General features: G+C 35.8%; 1 protein-coding gene and 1 long non-coding RNA gene across 2 annotated transcripts; one reads left to right on the forward strand and one right to left on the reverse strand.

The window, feature by feature from the left end:
* Nucleotides 1-4693: 4693 nt before the first annotated feature.
* LOC113282113 lies at nucleotides 4694-7169 on the forward strand. Its single transcript, XM_026531055.1, has 5 exons — nucleotides 4694-5091; nucleotides 5183-5257; nucleotides 5556-5695; nucleotides 6285-6422; nucleotides 6732-7169. Exons 1-5 carry the CDS (start codon nucleotides 4800-4802, stop codon nucleotides 6942-6944), a joined length of 858 nt encoding a protein of 285 aa, XP_026386840.1. The 5' UTR covers nucleotides 4694-4799; the 3' UTR covers nucleotides 6945-7169.
* A 306-nt stretch (nucleotides 7170-7475) lies between these two features.
* On the reverse strand, nucleotides 7476-7995 carry LOC113326838. The gene is made up of 2 exons (XR_003348568.1): nucleotides 7854-7995; nucleotides 7476-7738 (listed from the first exon to the last, which is right to left on the reverse strand). It is a non-coding gene; the product is annotated as an uncharacterized LOC113326838 (long non-coding RNA).
* Between the last annotated feature and the right edge of the window lie 9698 nt (nucleotides 7996-17693).

The following is a 17693-nucleotide window of genomic DNA, read 5'->3' on the forward strand; positions in this document are numbered from 1 at the left end:
CCTACATCCACGAGGTTGGTGTTTCACTATGTATTGAATGGTTACAAAGATAGTCGAATGACTTTAGAGTATATATATAGGTCTGCGTAAGTAGGGGGATTACTTACTCTTCCTATTTCCCTCTCTATATTCTCCTATAATTGCTCTCACTTGATCGACCTCTTCTCTCTTAGTGGAGAGGGGTATTTATAGGGTTGGAGCGTGGGTCCCATTTCTGAGGTGCCGTTGTAATCTTATCTTCTTGTGCTTTGTGCCCATTACGCAGAGGTCTTCGGCATATGCCGCGGCCTGAGCTTGAATACGAAGGATTATCCTCGCCTCTTCCACGCGCTGATTGACACGTGTATATCTCTTTGGTATTTAATGCGGGTAGATGGATGTCTGCTCGTGTCAGACAAGTATCTCTTTATCTGGTCACATCTGTGTCAGCCAAACTTCCTCTCGGCCGTTGATCTGGGATCTTCCTCGGGATTGGGTGTGATAACACCCAAGGGGTATTATCTGGTGCTCCTCTGAGCCATCATATCTCTGTGATCCTCTGTCCCTGACCGTCAGATCTGCTGACCAGTGGCATCTTTTGATGATATGCTTGCTATCATGTTTTGATATCTTGTTTTGCATGCCTTCCACGTGTCTCTTTCTGTACACGTGGTGGATGATGAAAGGTGTACATACAAACGGAATGTTGAAGAGTTTATCATTATTGTGTATCAGACGAGACCTAATCCGGTTCCCCTAGACCTTTTCATCACTTGTGAATCACTAACAATCTTGGAAGTCAATTTTCAAATGCAACATGTTCTAGATTGCCCACAGTCATTTTCTTTACCAAGACTTAAGGTACTTCGGTTTTCGTATGTTGTATTTAAGGATATGACACTGACGCAACAATTCTTTTCTAACTGTCCTACACTTGAAGAATTAAAATTGTGCAGATGTAGGCGAAAAGATTCAGATGTCATATCTTTTTCAGCACCGCGACTTAAATTCCTCGCCTTAAAGGTTCTAGAAGACAACATTTTTGTTATAATTTTAGAGTAGAGATCGATGCACTGAATCTAGAGTCCGTCGAGTATGGTCACTGGCTGCCGAGAAACTTTCCTATGGGTAGTTTTCTATCACTGGTTAAAGCAGGTTTTCGTAATGCTTGAGATTACAGAACTTCTACACTAGATTCTTTATCCAACTTCGTAAGAATTTGTTCTAATATCAAGATCCTAAAAGCATCATATAAGTATTTTCAGGTAAGGATGCGTACTTTATTGCATGATATATAGTAAATATATATGTTTCCATATAGCTTCCTTTTACGGTTGTCTAACAGTATTTATACTACGTACGCTTTGTTTATTAGATTTTTTATATTGTAAATGTCTCCTCAACAAGTTTCCCGACCTTCCATAAGTTGATGTGTTTGGAACTGGAATACAATTATCCTCAATTTCCCTTACCTTCTATAAGTTCATTATTCAAATTTCTACATCTTTCGCCATATTTGGAATCAATAGTCAACAATCAGGTAAAAAAAATGCACTATTCAAATTCAACTCATATACATGCACTTTCTATAATTTGCATCATTGGGTACTTTGTGCGGTTGTTATTAATATTATCTTTACATCTTTGGCTGAACTCACAACACGTTGTGCAGGAATATTTTACTCAAAAATGCGATTGGTACGAGTCGACATCGTTGGATAAAGTACCTTATTGTTTGTTGCAATGCCTCGAGACAATTGAGTTTCTAAATTTTAATGGGTCCCCACTGGAGATGTTGTTAGAAGAGGAATATCACAAAATTCTACACCCGAAATCATTCAGCAGTTCAAAGATTTTCCAAGGGAGTCAATGCATTGTAGTTTTCAATTTCCTTAGACCAAGACGTACATGACCAAACACACAAACCAAGACAGACCTTCTTAGCAGCAAGTATGTATTTGGTTGGGTCTTTCTTTGATTCATCCGTTTAGTTGAGGAACGCTAATAATTTATTTCGTGTTGTCTTTTTCTCAACATATAATTATTTATCAGTAAAGGAAATTGTTTTCAATCTCTCAAACAATTTTTTGTATTCTCAAGTTAAGTTTCAGTACTGTTTGAAGGCTAAGGTTATAAATCAATGGCTTATGTAATCCCTGGATTCAAGTGTGTTTTTTTTAGTAAGCATTTACTTCGTATGTTTCAGACACATTATACAAGTAAGGTAGATAGCAGAATCACAAATTCAGAGCATTCATAATATCATATTGCCAAGTCTCTGTTCATAACCCATTCGAAAAATATATTTGAATTTAAAATTTGCTTTGCGAGTTTGAGTCCGGACTTGCCCATTTAATATTTTTACTATGGATTCATGCAAACATCCCACAAGTCAATCACGCCAAGTTTGGTCCACAAATTTTTCTTCCTCGGGAAATGAATTTCTTCAATCTTTTTACCGAATATCTAACGGTATAAGAAACAGGAGAATACCGAAAAATCTATAGCAAAAATCTAAAAGGAAACCTAATAGAGAAACAAAAACCATAAAACCCTAAATGAAATGATTCAGCTTGTCAGACAAAATATTAGATTGAGCAGCAAAGTTTCCGAGAATGGCAACAAGAAACAAAAAGAATAAGAAACTCATCAACTCAATATCCAGGTATAACATGTCTACGTTTTCATTTCATTTCTTTTTTAGGTTTAGTAAATATTTTAGGGGCTTGTTTATTTTATTTTTTAGGTTTTATAAATATTTTAAGGTCTTGTTCTTGCTCTGTTATGTGTTTAACATGATTAATTAGCTAAATTTAACTATCAATCTTCTTTGATTAATAGAAACATTATCCAACAACATGGACGTCTGAGAGGATAGGATTAGTAAATTGTCTGAATCCATAATTCATCATGTACTATCTCTACTTCCAATCAAATGTTTTGTTACCACTACTGTTTTATCTAAAACATGGAACAATCTCTAGGTGTCTATTCCAGTTTTTGATTTTCTTGAATTACGATCTATTACTCATACCCCAAAAACTAAAATTAGTGTAGAAACCAGTACCGCAAAAGAGCTCAAGGAACGCAATTGGTTTATGGATTTTTTGGACATCACATTGTTTTCTGATAATAACATATCAGGCTTTGATGCAAACCGGTGAGGGAATGGCTTACTGCATTAATAAAACGGAATGTTGAAGATTTTATTCTTACCGTGATTTGTCCAAAAACCAATATGGTCCCCCTAAACCTTTTCACTTGTGAATCACTGATATTATTAGATTTTAATTTTCAAACCCAACATACTCTTGAATTCCCACAGTCAGTTTATTAACCAAAACTTAAGGTACTTCGGCTTTCATGTGTTTTATTTGATAATGTGGCATCGACACAACAATTCTTTTCTAACTGTCCTGTTCTTGAAGGATTGGTTTTGTGCAAATGTAACCGGATGGATATGGAGTTAGATGTCATATCTTTTTCAGCTCCTCGACTCAAGTTCTTCGCCTTAAAGTGTACTTTTAGAAAAGAACGCTTCTTTTGTAATCTTCAAGTCAAGATTGATGCACCGAATCTAGAGTCTGTCGAGTATGGTGGCTGGCTACCGAGTGACTTTCTTATGGGTAGCTTTCCATCACTAGTTGAAGCACATTTTCTCCATGCCCGTGATAACAAAACAAGTACACTGGATTCTGTATCTAAGTTTATAAGACTGTGTTATAATGTAAAGCTCCTAAAAGCATCATATAAGAATCCAGTCTTATATACTTATATGATGCTTTTAGGAGCTTTACATTATAACACAGTCTTATAAACATTTGAGATTATAGATTGAATTTAGAGGAAGATAAGTAAGGATCTCTATTAAGGTATCGTCTGTGAACCCAGTTGAAGAAGCCATCGCAACAATTGAGCTTCAAAATTTTAAAGGGTCTTTCTGGAAGGAGATGGAGTTGGTTAAATTGTTATTGAAGCATGGTCGAGTCCTTGAACAATTGATTATTAGAACAGGCACTTCACGCTCTTCATCCACCAGAATCATTTCGCAGTTAGAAAATTTGCCAAGGGCTTCAAAAGATTGTAGTTTTCAGTTTCTCCCAAGAATAAAACGCACATGACCGAACACACAAGCCGCAACAGACCTTGTTGGCAGCGAGAAGATTCATTAGTTGGATCTTTGATTCTTCTGGTTAGTCTAGGAATGTTAGTTGTTTATTTTAATTTTTTTTTGTTCCAATAAATCATTATTGATTCATGGAACAAAAAAATTTTCAAGCTCCCAAACAATTTTTTGTATTCTCAAGTTAAGTTTCAGTAGATTGTTGAAGTCTTTAAGGTTAGTTATTCATTACTTTAGTACACTATAACCTTCATTTGCGCCTTTAATTTCAATGTTTTCTATAATTTAGACGTTTTTTTTCTAGCTTTGTACCCTCCTGAATGTATTTTGGTACCGTAATAACAATAATAACCAACAAAAAAATTTCATACTCTATCTCGGTTAATAACCAGTTAAACCGAAAAATATATTTGAATTCAAAATTCTTCAGCATTCTAATAATTTTTTTCTTTTATGCCTTGCTTTCAAATTTGGGACATCCCAAGCTACGCCAAGTTAAGCCAGCAAAGTTTGTCCACGGGGAATCTCTTTTGTTTGTATGCCTTGAACAGTTAAACGACCACGAAAGATATGAAGACCCCCTCCCTATCTTTCGTACTGAAAATCTAACGATATAAGAAACATGAGAAATAAATAAACAAAACCCAAATTCTCCAAATTTCTTTAAAGATTCTGGGGAAAAGATAGAGAGAAAAAAATGATTAATCTTCAAAGAACAATTTATCGTCCACACATAGTGATTTCGTCTTTCATTTGTGGTTTCAAAGAACAATCAAAAGCATTAGGGGTTTCTTCTTCTTCCCAGAAACCTATTGATAATTACAGATCTTTGTCCACGATTTCTTCTAATCCATTTACTTCTTCTTCTTCTTCTTCTTCTTCGAAGATTAATGAAAAAGGGTTTCAATTGAGCTCAAGAAGAACTATTGTTAGGGGGTTTAGGGCTTCTTCTAATTGGAGTGAGGAGAAATCTCCTTATGATACACTTGGTAAGGAAAGAGAATGAAAATTCCAATTCCAATTTATTTTTTTGTCAATTTTGGTTCTTTGATTTATGAATTATTTGATGCTTGTTTGCAGAATTAGAAAGGGATGCTGATGAAGAGAAGATAAAGTTCGCTTACAGACGCCTCGCCAAATTTTATCATCCTGATGGTTAGTTATTATGTTCTATAAGTGATTGTTTTGTACTGTCTTTTGGTAGCTTAGTTCAAATTTTAAGCCTAGTCATGCATTTATTGATTGCTCAACGTATCGAATGCTTTCTTTGTTTATTAGCTCTGTGCGATAATGGCATCCTTTGTGTTTTTGTTCCCCGTGTTCTAAGAATGGTAGTACACTACTGACTAGAAAGAATTCATTGAAAGAAGAGTAGTTAGATGGTGAACTGATTTCATAGAAAGAAGAGTAGTTAGATGGTGAATTGATTTGTGTTGATTGTTTTTTGTTCAAGTATATAACGGTAGTGGAACTCTTGAGGAAGGTGAAACGGCTGAAACCCGATTCATAAAGATACAAGCTGCTTATGAGTTGCTCATAGATGACGAGAGGCGCACACAGTATGATAGGGAACACCGTGTTAATCCTATGAAGGTACGAATTGTTACTCTTGGTATTGTTATGATGCTCTTGTAGTGTATGATGTTAGCCTCAGGGTACATCTTGATAAGGTGGCATTGGCCCTTGGGGTTGTCCTATTGATTGACATAGTACAAAGGCATTGCCTATTTCACTATTTCAGTAATCCTTGTGATCTCCGTTGAGAATATCTTGAAGTGATACTTGGCTTTACTTAAACTTTCAATCAACTTTCCTTTAACCTTGAGTCAGTACAGTTCCATTTGCTTAGGTATACTTGGCTGAATTTCTAAAGATCGGTTAAAACATCAAGCTTGTTAGTTATTGCACATTTGCATTATTGGACCCAATTGAAAGACCAGTTGCAGTATGTTTAAAACATTACAAAATAATTAATTTGTATATGGACAGACAGACTACAAACTAGTTGAGTGAAGAATGCTCTAGCTCAAAAGAAATCTCAGCACATTTACTCTAGTTCATTTAGGATTCAGATACGACCATGTTTCCCTTTACAGTTCTGATTATGATATGCAAACATGTTGACCACTTTCCGAATGGAATATCTTTGCTCTTAAGCTTGTTATCATCACTGTTATTTCAGGCTTCACAAGCATGGATGGATTGGCTCGTGAAGAAGCGAACAGCTTTTGATCAGAGAGGTGATATGGCTGTCGCAGCTTGGGCTGAACAGCAACAACATGAGTTGAATGTTCGTGTACGGCGTCTGTCTCGTACAAAGGTAAAAACTAAAAAGCATTCCAGTATGTGTTAAATGGGTAATGGGCTAGCTCATCCCCTGTATATATGTATCCTGTGAAACATTTTTCTTCCTGCATAATTTGAACTTTCACTCCTATCAAGTAGGTTTCACTCTCCCTTTTCACACTAGCTTTAGTTTGCTCAAGGATTAGAACTTGTACCCACCAACTCGTCTCGGTGATCAACACAGAAAAAGACATTGCATAGTTTCTCGAAAACAAACTGCATAGATGAAACTATGAATCATATCTTCAGATTGAACCAGTATGTATTGGTTTGGATAATTCAGGTAGACCCAGATGAAGAAAGAAGGATTCTGGCTAAAGAAAAGAAAGCATCCATGCAGAACTTCTCCAGTACTCTCAAACGGCACACACTGGTCTTAAAAAAAAGGGATATAATGAGGAAAAAAGCCGAGGACGATAAGAAAAAGCTCATCACTCAGCTTCTAGCTGCTGAAGGCCTTGAACTCGCAACAGATGATGAAGACGATGCAGTGTAGTCAAAGAGTAAGAACATCTCCTTGACAAAATAGTAGTAACTTTTAATGTACAAAGCTAAACTACTGTTGTAAAACATATAGGTTTTGTTTCTTGGTAAAATCCGTATTTCTGTTGAATGTAGTGATGCTACATTGTATACATACAGATCATTGTTTCCGTATTGTATTGATCAAGAAAAAAAAAAAAAGAGGCAGTTTCGAATAAAAACGTAGCTCATTCTCTCAGTCCATAGCAGAATAATTCCATTGCCAGTCTCTCATATTTTCATCGATAAGGTGGTATGTCTTTTTTCTGTTGAACTCCTGTTCTGAGTAATTTTAATTAGAGCACTTCTTTGTTTAATTGAACATCTGACTTTGATCTGAGTGTCGTAAGACTGTTGAATTCCAGTTCTGAGTAACGTTTAATTAGAGCATTTCTTTGTTTTCTGATTAAACATCCTGACTCTGATTTGAGTGTCGTGTGACTAAAGTCCAGTTAAACTCTGTTAAAGACTATAAAATCCAGCCAAAGCAAATATGCAAACTTTGTGATAAGTAACTTTTATATAATTTTATTTATGAGCTTCGTTAATCAGTCGCTTAAACTTATTGATCATGATAATCATACTTGAGTTATCTATCACACTGAATAGGACTATTATAAGTACAAACACATTTGTGTAGCTCATCACATTCTCCAATGCCTTTGTAGTATTGAGCACAAAAATTTTGACAGTGCGGCTTACATGGTCCTCTGAAAATTCCTGTCATTTCCTGCTTACACTTGTAAGTTGGCGCTGCACCTACAAAAACTGCAGAAATTTCAAGAACATTAGTAACTAATTAGGATTTACAGCAACCCATTAAATATTGCAGAATCTCGAATCAAAATTAGAATGTATAGGGAGAAAAAGCTACAGAACATACCTATACCGGAGAACAAAAGGCCCGTTAAGATTACAGAAATTAGGACAATGAACTTCATGTTTTGATTAGTTGAATTTGTTTTAAGAGAGATGCAACTCTTTGTTGGTTCTTTGGATGAGAATTTGAAGGGCATTCTTCTGTATTTAAAGACCGGTTGCGTATACTTCTATTCTCTCAGATTTGGCTAGTGTCTTAAAGAATTCCAAAATTTAAGGTTTTTGTAGACTCTGAATATAGTAACGCGTCATGTGCTTTGTTTTTCATAAAGCCTGCCTGATCATATCTCTTGTGCAACAAAAACAACTCTGCTGATGGGTACCCCTTTGCTTGGGAGTACCAAATCATTGGATCGGTACCCTTCCAAGCAATTTGGTACAGTCATTTTGGCATCCAGTAACAAAAACAGTAGTAGCATTGATTTGTTGACATTATCCATGAAATTGTCTGCCCTTTTTCTAGTAGGTATCGAGGGAGAAAAGAAAGGGTTTTTCCAGAAACGCCTTTCTTGCAATGGCTGGAATTCTTTTTAGCACTACCTCAAATTTCCTCCCTCCATAGTCCATATCGGTCCTCCATCTTTATTCCCTTTACGATATAGCAACATGTCACCAAATTGAATTCATTTGATTCTTGAATGACAAAGATCAACCAATTCATTTGCTAAAGACCGGATTTTATCAAATTAAAGTTACCAATCGAAAAACATACAAAATGGTGTATTAAGAATTTTCATCTTTATATTAAATACAAGTCGGTTAACAATACATACAAAATGGTTTATCAAGTATTTTCGAGTCAGTCAACAATTAATTACTGTAGAACATATGAAATTAAAAAAAAAATCAAGCAATGAAAGAAACTTCTTATGAATTTCCTATAATTACCACCAATGTCTATGCTCCCCTCTTTCTGCGTGCAATCAGAATAAACAATCAAAAGAAATAAAAATGGGGTTCTTTAATGTGTGCCTATAATAATTGACTGTTATTATTATTTGAGTATTTAGTTTTCTCCAATATCTCAGAAAATTAAATATACTCAGCCTAGAGATTACCATGTTCCTAACATTAGGTGGATTAACATTCATATATATTCTATCAATGCGTGCCTGCACTGAATCATCCATACTCCTCCCATGCACTAAATAAATCAAACATTTTAAAATTGTGTAACATGCAAAACGAACCCTTTTAATTCGCACAATTTTAATTCACAAAATTGTGTACAAGCAGCTTTTCTCATTCATTTTCTACCACACTTAAACACTTGCATTGGATTAGACTCCGTCATGTGTTTATATAAACTAGCTTAGGAGGAAAGAAACTAATGTCCACGATTTATTACTTGACATCTTCAACTCTATTTTAACTCATTAATCCTAGTTTGTGCGCTGGTATGCCCCTAAGCCTTCTTCCTTGAACTCTCATTTTCAGTCACATGTTTAATTCAGTAGTTCTTGGGGCTTCCAAACAAAACTAAAATAAACACAAATATATAAAATAATAAAATGCAAGTGGAATTAAACTCTCTAAAATTGACGATTTCAGAGATGGTAAATTATCTATAAAACAGGGTTGTACTGTAACTGGCCTAAGCAAAATGGACATTTATAGTAAATTCATAACCCCCTCTTCCCCAAACAAAAGAGCAGTGTTACATACACCGACAATTCATCCCGAAAATTATCCCCATAGGGGATCTGATGTTTAAAAGGAAAGCCTCCGGCATTTGGATTAGTAAAGATAAAAATGGGTCCCATTGTTTATATGTTGCTGAAATAATTTCGGAGTTATCCAAATATAGGAGGATAAGTTTGGATCCATATACAAAATCCACTGGATTATTAATCTCTCGTAAAGTTTGATAAGCCATTATAGCAGTCTTGACAAGTTACGTGGTGATCAGTCTATTAGATGAAATCATCCACATCAAAAGTGAATATTGTGCAACATTTGTTCCGGATAACAAAATCAAAGAAATCTTATACCTACACGTCATTGCAGTAGTTATTGATAGACGTTATTCTGATTCACACAATATAACAAAGAAAGTAAGAAAGTATCCTAAAAATCATGGAGGAAGTAATAGGCGATTGGGATATTACTTCCGACCAGAAATTTATATTGATATGACGAAACAGCAGCACCAGCCACCAATGGTTAAATATGTTACAAACCAAACCCAACCCAACGTAAAAGGAAAGAAGAGAAAGAGAAAGAACAATAAAAGGGCAGGAGTATTGTCATACTATTACAGTGGAACCTCGATACACGAATGTTCGGTAAATGAATAACCTCGCTTAATACATTAATCAATAAAAACAATTGTATCCTTAAAGACCCTATAGAAATATAAATGAATAATCACTGAATTATATATATATATATATATATATATATATAATATATAAAAATAAACCAAAATACATAATCAGAAATTTTACATAAAAATATGTGCAGGAATGAACTCAAAAAAATTCATATATGGTTGATTGTCTTTTTCTTCCACCCAAACCAAATGCACCGTATCCTTAATTTTATTCAATGCTTGCACAATCTCTGGAATATTTTGCTCGTATTCAATTCATATAATCTGATTAGTGGTCTCGATACACAGTTCCTTACTTATTTTACACGTATATTAATGATTGAACTTTGAATGTAGACTAATATAAAATCAAAAGAAAATGAATGTTAATTGAATTATTGATAAGAATTTTGACCAATATTTCATAGGTATACTTGTACATTTTCTCCTATATAATTTAACTTCTTAACTAGATCACCGCTGCCACGGTGGGGAGGGCCGACCGAAGAAAATCGAAACACCGTTATGTGTAATGGTGTTATAAGGCTAAAATTCATTCAATTTATGGTAGTTTATATAAATTTCACTCATTTTTTATGCATCTTTTGTAGTGGTTTGCATCAATTTACCCCATGTGCTATGTATCCTTTGTGGTGGTTTGCACCAATTTCCCCACGTATTATGCATCCTTTGTGGTGCTTTGCATAATAGCTATGCATTAAATTTTAAAAGTCACTATCGAATTTCATAAAAATACTAAGTTTTATATTGTTGTTTGTACTCGTTGTGTAGATTTTTTAAAATCCTTTCCAATGATATAAAATTTGTAAAATTCTAAGGAACGGATTTTTAGATATATTATGCTAAAGTTTGATTGTCAGTTATACCCCTGAAAAATAAGATGTATAAGGAGTTATAATAATTAGACTAAAAGGAGGGACATTTTAGGCTTTTCAGCTCTCATAGACTACCACCAAAACCAAATTCAATTTTTTATTAGATTGGACATTTGTGTTACTCTTCATTTGACAAAAAAGTGGTCATAAAAGGGACTCTTTCCCTACGGGACCTCCGGTCGGTCGGCCCAATTAAATAAATATTGTCTAAATGAATAAATATTCGTTTATCGACAAATGAATATTTTATTCATTTATCGATAAATAAATAACCTCGCTAAACGAATATTTTTTCTTGGTCCGGTATACATTTATCGAGGTTCAACTGTATGGAGGAATAGTTTCCCCAAAATGATTATCAGACAACAAACCCGGCTCTGTACATGAGTTCATCCAGTTGGATATAAAAGTGGAAACTAAACTTATATCTTCAAAACAGAAGCTATAAATATAAACCAATCTCTCAGAAACAGAGATAAGTCATTCACCATTCAAACATATAATATCTGAGGAAACTAATTTAGAAGATATAGCAATCCAAAATGCTCTTAAAATATTCCAACTTAGCCGCGTTCCTTCCAATTCAAAATATAAAGAACCATTATTATTTCTAATTGATCAGTTTCCTCCGATATCTCACGAAACTCAACATGATCAGTCTGGTTAACAAGTGGAGGAGGTTACCGATGTGCCCAACACTAGTTAGATCCCCATTTATATATATCCTACAATAAAGCGAAATGACACGCATGAGAAATTTTGATGCCGTTAAGATGCAATTTATGCATGGAGTTCAGACTCTATACAATTTGTTGCGTGCATGAGAATGCACTGATAAATTTTTCATGTGTTCGCAACTTCACTCTACAGCTACATAAAGATAAAAGAAATAAAACTCAAAACATGCAAGGCCAATAGAGATGCAATTTCCCAACATCAGAAACTAATTCTTTATAGCTAAAAGAAGAACAATTTATCTGGTTGATTTGATAACAAGCAGCACCATGGCATGCAATTTAAGCATGAAGATCAAACTCTTCATTCGTTCTACCACACTTTAACACTTGCATTGAATTTTACTATCTATAGTAGTATTCGTATATATTAGACTCTATTGTGCTCAGAAACTGGCTCAAGAGAAAGGAAACAAAAAGTGACCAAGATTTATTACCTGGCGTTTTTAGGGGTCACTCGAAAGAATTTAGGGGTCAACAATAAAACAAAAAAGGTCACCCAAAGGGAAAATGTAGCCAGCCCTTATCTCGCGTAATTCGTAATGATGAAATTACCCTTATTTATTCGGAGGATATGATAACATTGTTATCCTCCGATTGCAATCGGAAGCCAAAATATTTCCCAGACTTCCGATTGTAGTCGGTGCAGTATTAGAATGATTTATGTTTCATTTTTTTCATTTCTTTTTCATTTGTGAGTTGTTAGAGTTATAGAGAAGAAGGTGAAGGTTGTTATAATCGGAAGGGAATACAACTAAACAACCTACCGATTATAAGGAGCCACAGATCGAACCCTTGCCATATTCCATATGTTTTGAGTGTACACAGCCAGCCATGGCGTGGTTTGTTTTGAACTTGTAATATTCGAAGGATAATTTTTTTGTAAAGTTCCGAATGAACGATGGCCCAAAAATCAGAATTTGGAAAAACTTATACTTTTCAAATTTTTTCTTTGAAATAATCCGAAGTTAAATTAGTTACCAAAACTTCCGATTATGGGCTGTCTAACCTTCAATATTGGCCATTGGAACCACCTGGAGACATGGCGTGGTTTGTTTTGAACTTGTAATATTCGGAGGATAGGTTTTTTGTAAAATTCTGAATGTACGATGGCCCAAAAATCTGAATTTGGAAAAACTTATACTTTTCAAATTTTGTCTTTGAAATAATCGGATGTTAAATTAGTTACCAAAACTTCCGAATATGGGATGTCTAACCTTCAATATTGGCCCTTGGAACCACCTGGAGCCATGGTGTGGTTTGTTTTGAACTTGTAATATTCGGAGGATAATTTTTTTGTAAAGTTCCGAATGTACGATGGCCCAAAAATCAGAATTTGGAAAAACTTATACTTTTCAAATTTTGTCTTTGAAATAATCGGAAGTTAAACTAGTTACCAAAACTTCCGATTATGGGTTGTCTAACCTTCAATATTGGCCCTTGGAACCACCTGGAGCCATGGCGTGGTTTGTTTTGAACTTGTAATATTCTGAGGATAGGTTTTTTGTAAAATTCCGAATGTACGATGGCCCAAAAATCAGAATTTGGAAAAACTTATACTTTTCAAATTTTGTCTTTGAAATAATCGGAAGTTAAATTAGTTACCAGAACTTCCGAATATACCACACAAATCATTGTCATTTGAACTTGTCTAACTTAGTTACCCAAACAAATTTCCGAATGTACAACAAAAATCATTGTCATTTATCTGCTCTTCTTTACTTTACGACCGTGACTATCTCCCAGTCCTGCACGACCACGGATTTGAGCACCTTCAGTTGGAGCAGCTTCAGTTGGAGCAGCTTCAGCGCTCGATGAAGCTCGAGTTCTTTTACCCGTCTTTGATACTGCCACCTTGGGAGGATGCCTCTTCGTTACTTTCTCCCCAAACTGGACAGCATAATCTTCGTTATCCATATTATCAACTAGATCTCTAGACTCTTTGATCTTCTCAGCTGGCATGGGATCTCCGCTCTTCAGGCATGCAGTTAACATTTTGGAAACACGCTTGAACCTATTCACCTGTTTTTTATACGTAATGACATAACATCAAACGGTAATTACCTAAGATTTATAGGAATAATATAAAATGAACAAAAATATAAGAACACGCACCAGTCTATCATAACCAGCTGGTTTGTCTTTGATGATACAATTATAACTTGAACCCGCCGCAGTAGTGTTGGATTTGATTTCACGGATAACCAAAGGATGTGATACCTTGTTATACCAACTCATACAGTCTGGAGAATTTTCATCACCTCGGGTGGTTCGTCTACCAGTGTCGATAATGAAGACATTCCTCTTATCCCAGTTATCAAGAACAGTAGGTGGGCCTGTGTGAACAATCGTGAGATTGTCACCACTATAAGAAAACAACTCCAACTCCAATTTGTAGTAATCCCCCATTTTCTCCAGAGGTTGATGTTGTATATACCCGTGTTTTCGCATCACCCTAGAGGGGTTATACATCACATATCCTGTGGGGTGCCACAATGGTCCAAAATAAAGGGACAAGTCCGACCGAACATTTATATGCCCACTGACTCGATCTTCCTTATATGGATCAAAGCATACGTCTGAGGCCTTCAATTGGTCCAAAATCTCCCTCTTGCGAATCAACTGCTGCTCCTTTGTCCTAGAACGGTTGTCTTCAAATATATACTTTGTTCCTCTAGGAGTACCTTTGCACCACCCCGGGTTCTCTCCGGCCAACTTCAGGATAGGGAAGTGGTCATAGATCCATGCCTATATACATAAGAAACCAAGGTTTAGTAAATATATTGTGTATATTCGGTAGTAATTTCCAACCATAATTTCCGATTATATATAATCGGATATAAAACTGAGTAGCTATCCACCGAATACCAAACATTCGGAAATATATATATGGATCATTTCCTACCGAATATGCGTCATTTGGAGTTCAGTAACCTCTAGTTTTTCTGGACTGTATATTCGGTAGTAATATCAAAAACATATTTCCGATTATATATAATCGGAAATAAAACTAAGTACCTAGCCACCGAATAACAAACATTCGGAAAATAAGATGGATCAATTCCTACCGAATATGCGTCCTTTGGAGTTATGAATATGCATCATATGTATTGTCTACCGAATAACTATAGAGTGAGTTATAGAGTTAAAGAAAAAACCTGCAATAGAGCCACGTTCCCGGAAACTTGGCAGGTTCTTAGCCTCGACGCCTTTCTCAACTTTTCCATCAAGAATTCTAGGCATGTCGTGCCCCAAGAATAGTCACCGACTTCATGGAGAGGATCCAAAAGTTGTATAAGGTTGGCGTCGATCCGGTTGCCAGAAGTATTGGGGAATATGACACATCCCAATACACAGAGGAGATATGCAGTGGCAGCGTGGTTCACTTGCTCATCAGTTAACGTTCCATTTTTTTCCTTCTCCAAGGTGCCTCGGAACATATTCATCAAAGCTGTAATGTTGATCTGTCTTGTTCTATAACTGGCATGCCTCCTAAACTCTGCTGTTGTTGTCTCTTCATCCCAACCTAAGCACTTGTTAGTTAGAGAATAAAGTTGTGCCCAACTTAACTGCTTTGTGTAGTTAAACTTCACAGCTGTGCCTTGGTCGGGAAGGTTAAGAATCTGCACAACATCATCCGGGGTAATCGTCATCTCCCCAAACGGCATATGGAAAGTATCGGTCTCAGGATACATTCTCTCCACGAACGCCGATATGGCCACACGATCATGTTCCAACAATGAATTCTCGGCGGCATTAGCTAACCCCGAGTTGGCAACAATTGTCTTGAACCTTTCACATTCACCGGATAAAGGCCACGCAAGCATTTTTGTTGGTGCGGCGGTAGGTTTGAGTACACGGACCGCATCTTGATGATCCTATTAAAGTACATAAAAAAATCCTTAATACAAATATTACGATATAACACATAGACAATACATTAATAAAAAATAGTAATTTTATTACCTCGGTTTCGTATATTTCTCTGGCCCATGAGTCTTTGTATCCAAATAGCAATTTTCCTCCATCCGCTGGTAGTCCAAGGATTGTGCCTGCTGGAATACCCTTCTTCTTCAAGTGCTGAGGGACAAGATGTGATGCTTTCTTAGCAATATCCTTCCTTAAAACATCTTTTCCTTTTTTGGCTTGTTGGGTATCACTTGGTTGTCCTTCTTCTACTCTTGGCACTGGATCAACTGGTTCAACACTTGGTCCTGCACTTTGTTGAGCGGCTTGTTCAACACTTGGTCGCACCCCTTGTTCACTGCCTTGTTGTTCAACACTTGGTTGCACTCCTTGTTGACTGCTTTGTTCTTTTTCGCTTTGTTGAGCACTTGAATTATCTTTGGCACTCCTTTTCCTCCTAGCACTAGCTGTCACTTTCTTCCTCCCTTCTCGACTTTGTCTAAACAACAAAGAAAGAAACAATATTTACAAACTATACAATCGGAAGACAAAGTATGGAAATATAACCCGAATAAACACATTCGGCCGTAAAAAGACACATATTGTTCCCGAATACAAAACAATCGGAAGCTAGCTAAACATATTTGCAACCGAATATACATCAATTGGAGTTCATAAGCTGTAAATTTTTCATCCTACACAATCGGAAGAAAAAGTGCACCTCTATAACCCGAATGTACAAATTCGGAAATAAGAAGACACATATTTTTTCCGAATGAAAAACAATCGGAATATAACTAAACACGTTTACAACCGAATATTCATCAACTGGAGTTCAGAAACTCTAAAATTTTATCCTACACAATCGGAGGTATAAAACATTATATTGTCTTCCGGATAAATACTGGCCCCAAAATGGGATTTTTCCTATATCATAAATTTTGAGATTTTTTCAATATATACATTCGGTAGTGAGTGTTCTTCCGAATACTTTGTGTCTACTTAAATATATTCGGTAGCCAAAAAATTCATTAAACTACCGATTATTAGCAGTTTGTATCCAGGAAGATATGGCCACCAATATTCGGCAGATAATCATCAAATCTTTCTCCCGAATACTGTCGATGTTCTTGAAAAATGAAGAACACGACTACATTCGGAAGTAAATGAGCATGCATATCGTCCGAATCTGGATAAATAACCGAAAACCGTAGAAATTTTTTTTCTCGATTCGACGAATTAAAGCGAAATAAACCCCAAAAATGATAGATTCTTACCTAATTGGGGCCATTTGAAGTTGACGAAGTGTTTGAGTCTCGGAATCGCCACCACCGACTACATTGCCGGGTACTTGTTCTTCGCGTTCTTCGCGTTCTTCTTCATTTGCAGCAAGAATTTCTTTATTTCTTGCTAAAATTCCAATGTTTGGATCGACACCCCGAGCAACATTTTTGGTTCTAGGTCTGTGGGTTTCATTTCTCTTATCAATTGTTTTATAAACGAATCGACGATGTTTTGATTTTACGATTCGCGGCGATGTTTCGGTTGAACGAGGAAATTTTTTTTTTCTTCCACAATCGGAAGATAATATGAAACTGGAAGAAGAAGAGTTGAAATGAGTAGAATTGTTTTTGATTTGGTTTTTATACAGTTTTACCAGAAGGGCATTTATGTAACTTCAATATCATATAGGATACCCCTTAACTAGAGTCTTTGGCTGGGTATAAATTTATGGCCCCTAAATCCTTTGGGGTGGCCCCTAAAAACGCCAGGATTTATTACTCTACAACTTCATCTCATTGTGTGCTAGTATGCCTAGACTTTATTAGAGTATCCATTGCGTGGTATTCACAGATAAAGAAAAAAATAGGTCTAAAAATCATAGGTACAGTTGATATTTCTTTTCCCACCTGGTAAAAGCAAACAATTTATCCTGGTGATAAATAAAGGTCTTGATGAAAGAGCAACACGTTAAAGATTCTTTTTCCAGCTCGTTT

The sequence above is a fragment of the Papaver somniferum genome, chromosome 1, assembly GCF_003573695.1.
Source record: "Papaver somniferum cultivar HN1 chromosome 1, ASM357369v1, whole genome shotgun sequence".
Taxonomy (NCBI): domain Eukaryota; kingdom Viridiplantae; phylum Streptophyta; class Magnoliopsida; order Ranunculales; family Papaveraceae; genus Papaver; species Papaver somniferum.

What these genes read in the sequence shown, in the direction of transcription:
- LOC113282113 (XM_026531055.1), top strand. Translation starts at nt 4,800, where the DNA reads ATGATTAATCTTCAAAGAACAATTTATCGTCCACACATAGTGATTTCG. An exon ending in CAAATTTTATCATCCTGATG is followed by an intron (nt 5,258 to 5,555) that starts GTTAGTTATTAT and finishes TTTTTGTTCAAG; the next exon opens with TATATAACGGTAGTGGAACT. An exon ending in ACCGTGTTAATCCTATGAAG is followed by an intron (nt 5,696 to 6,284) that starts GTACGAATTGTT and finishes CTGTTATTTCAG; the next exon opens with GCTTCACAAGCATGGATGGA.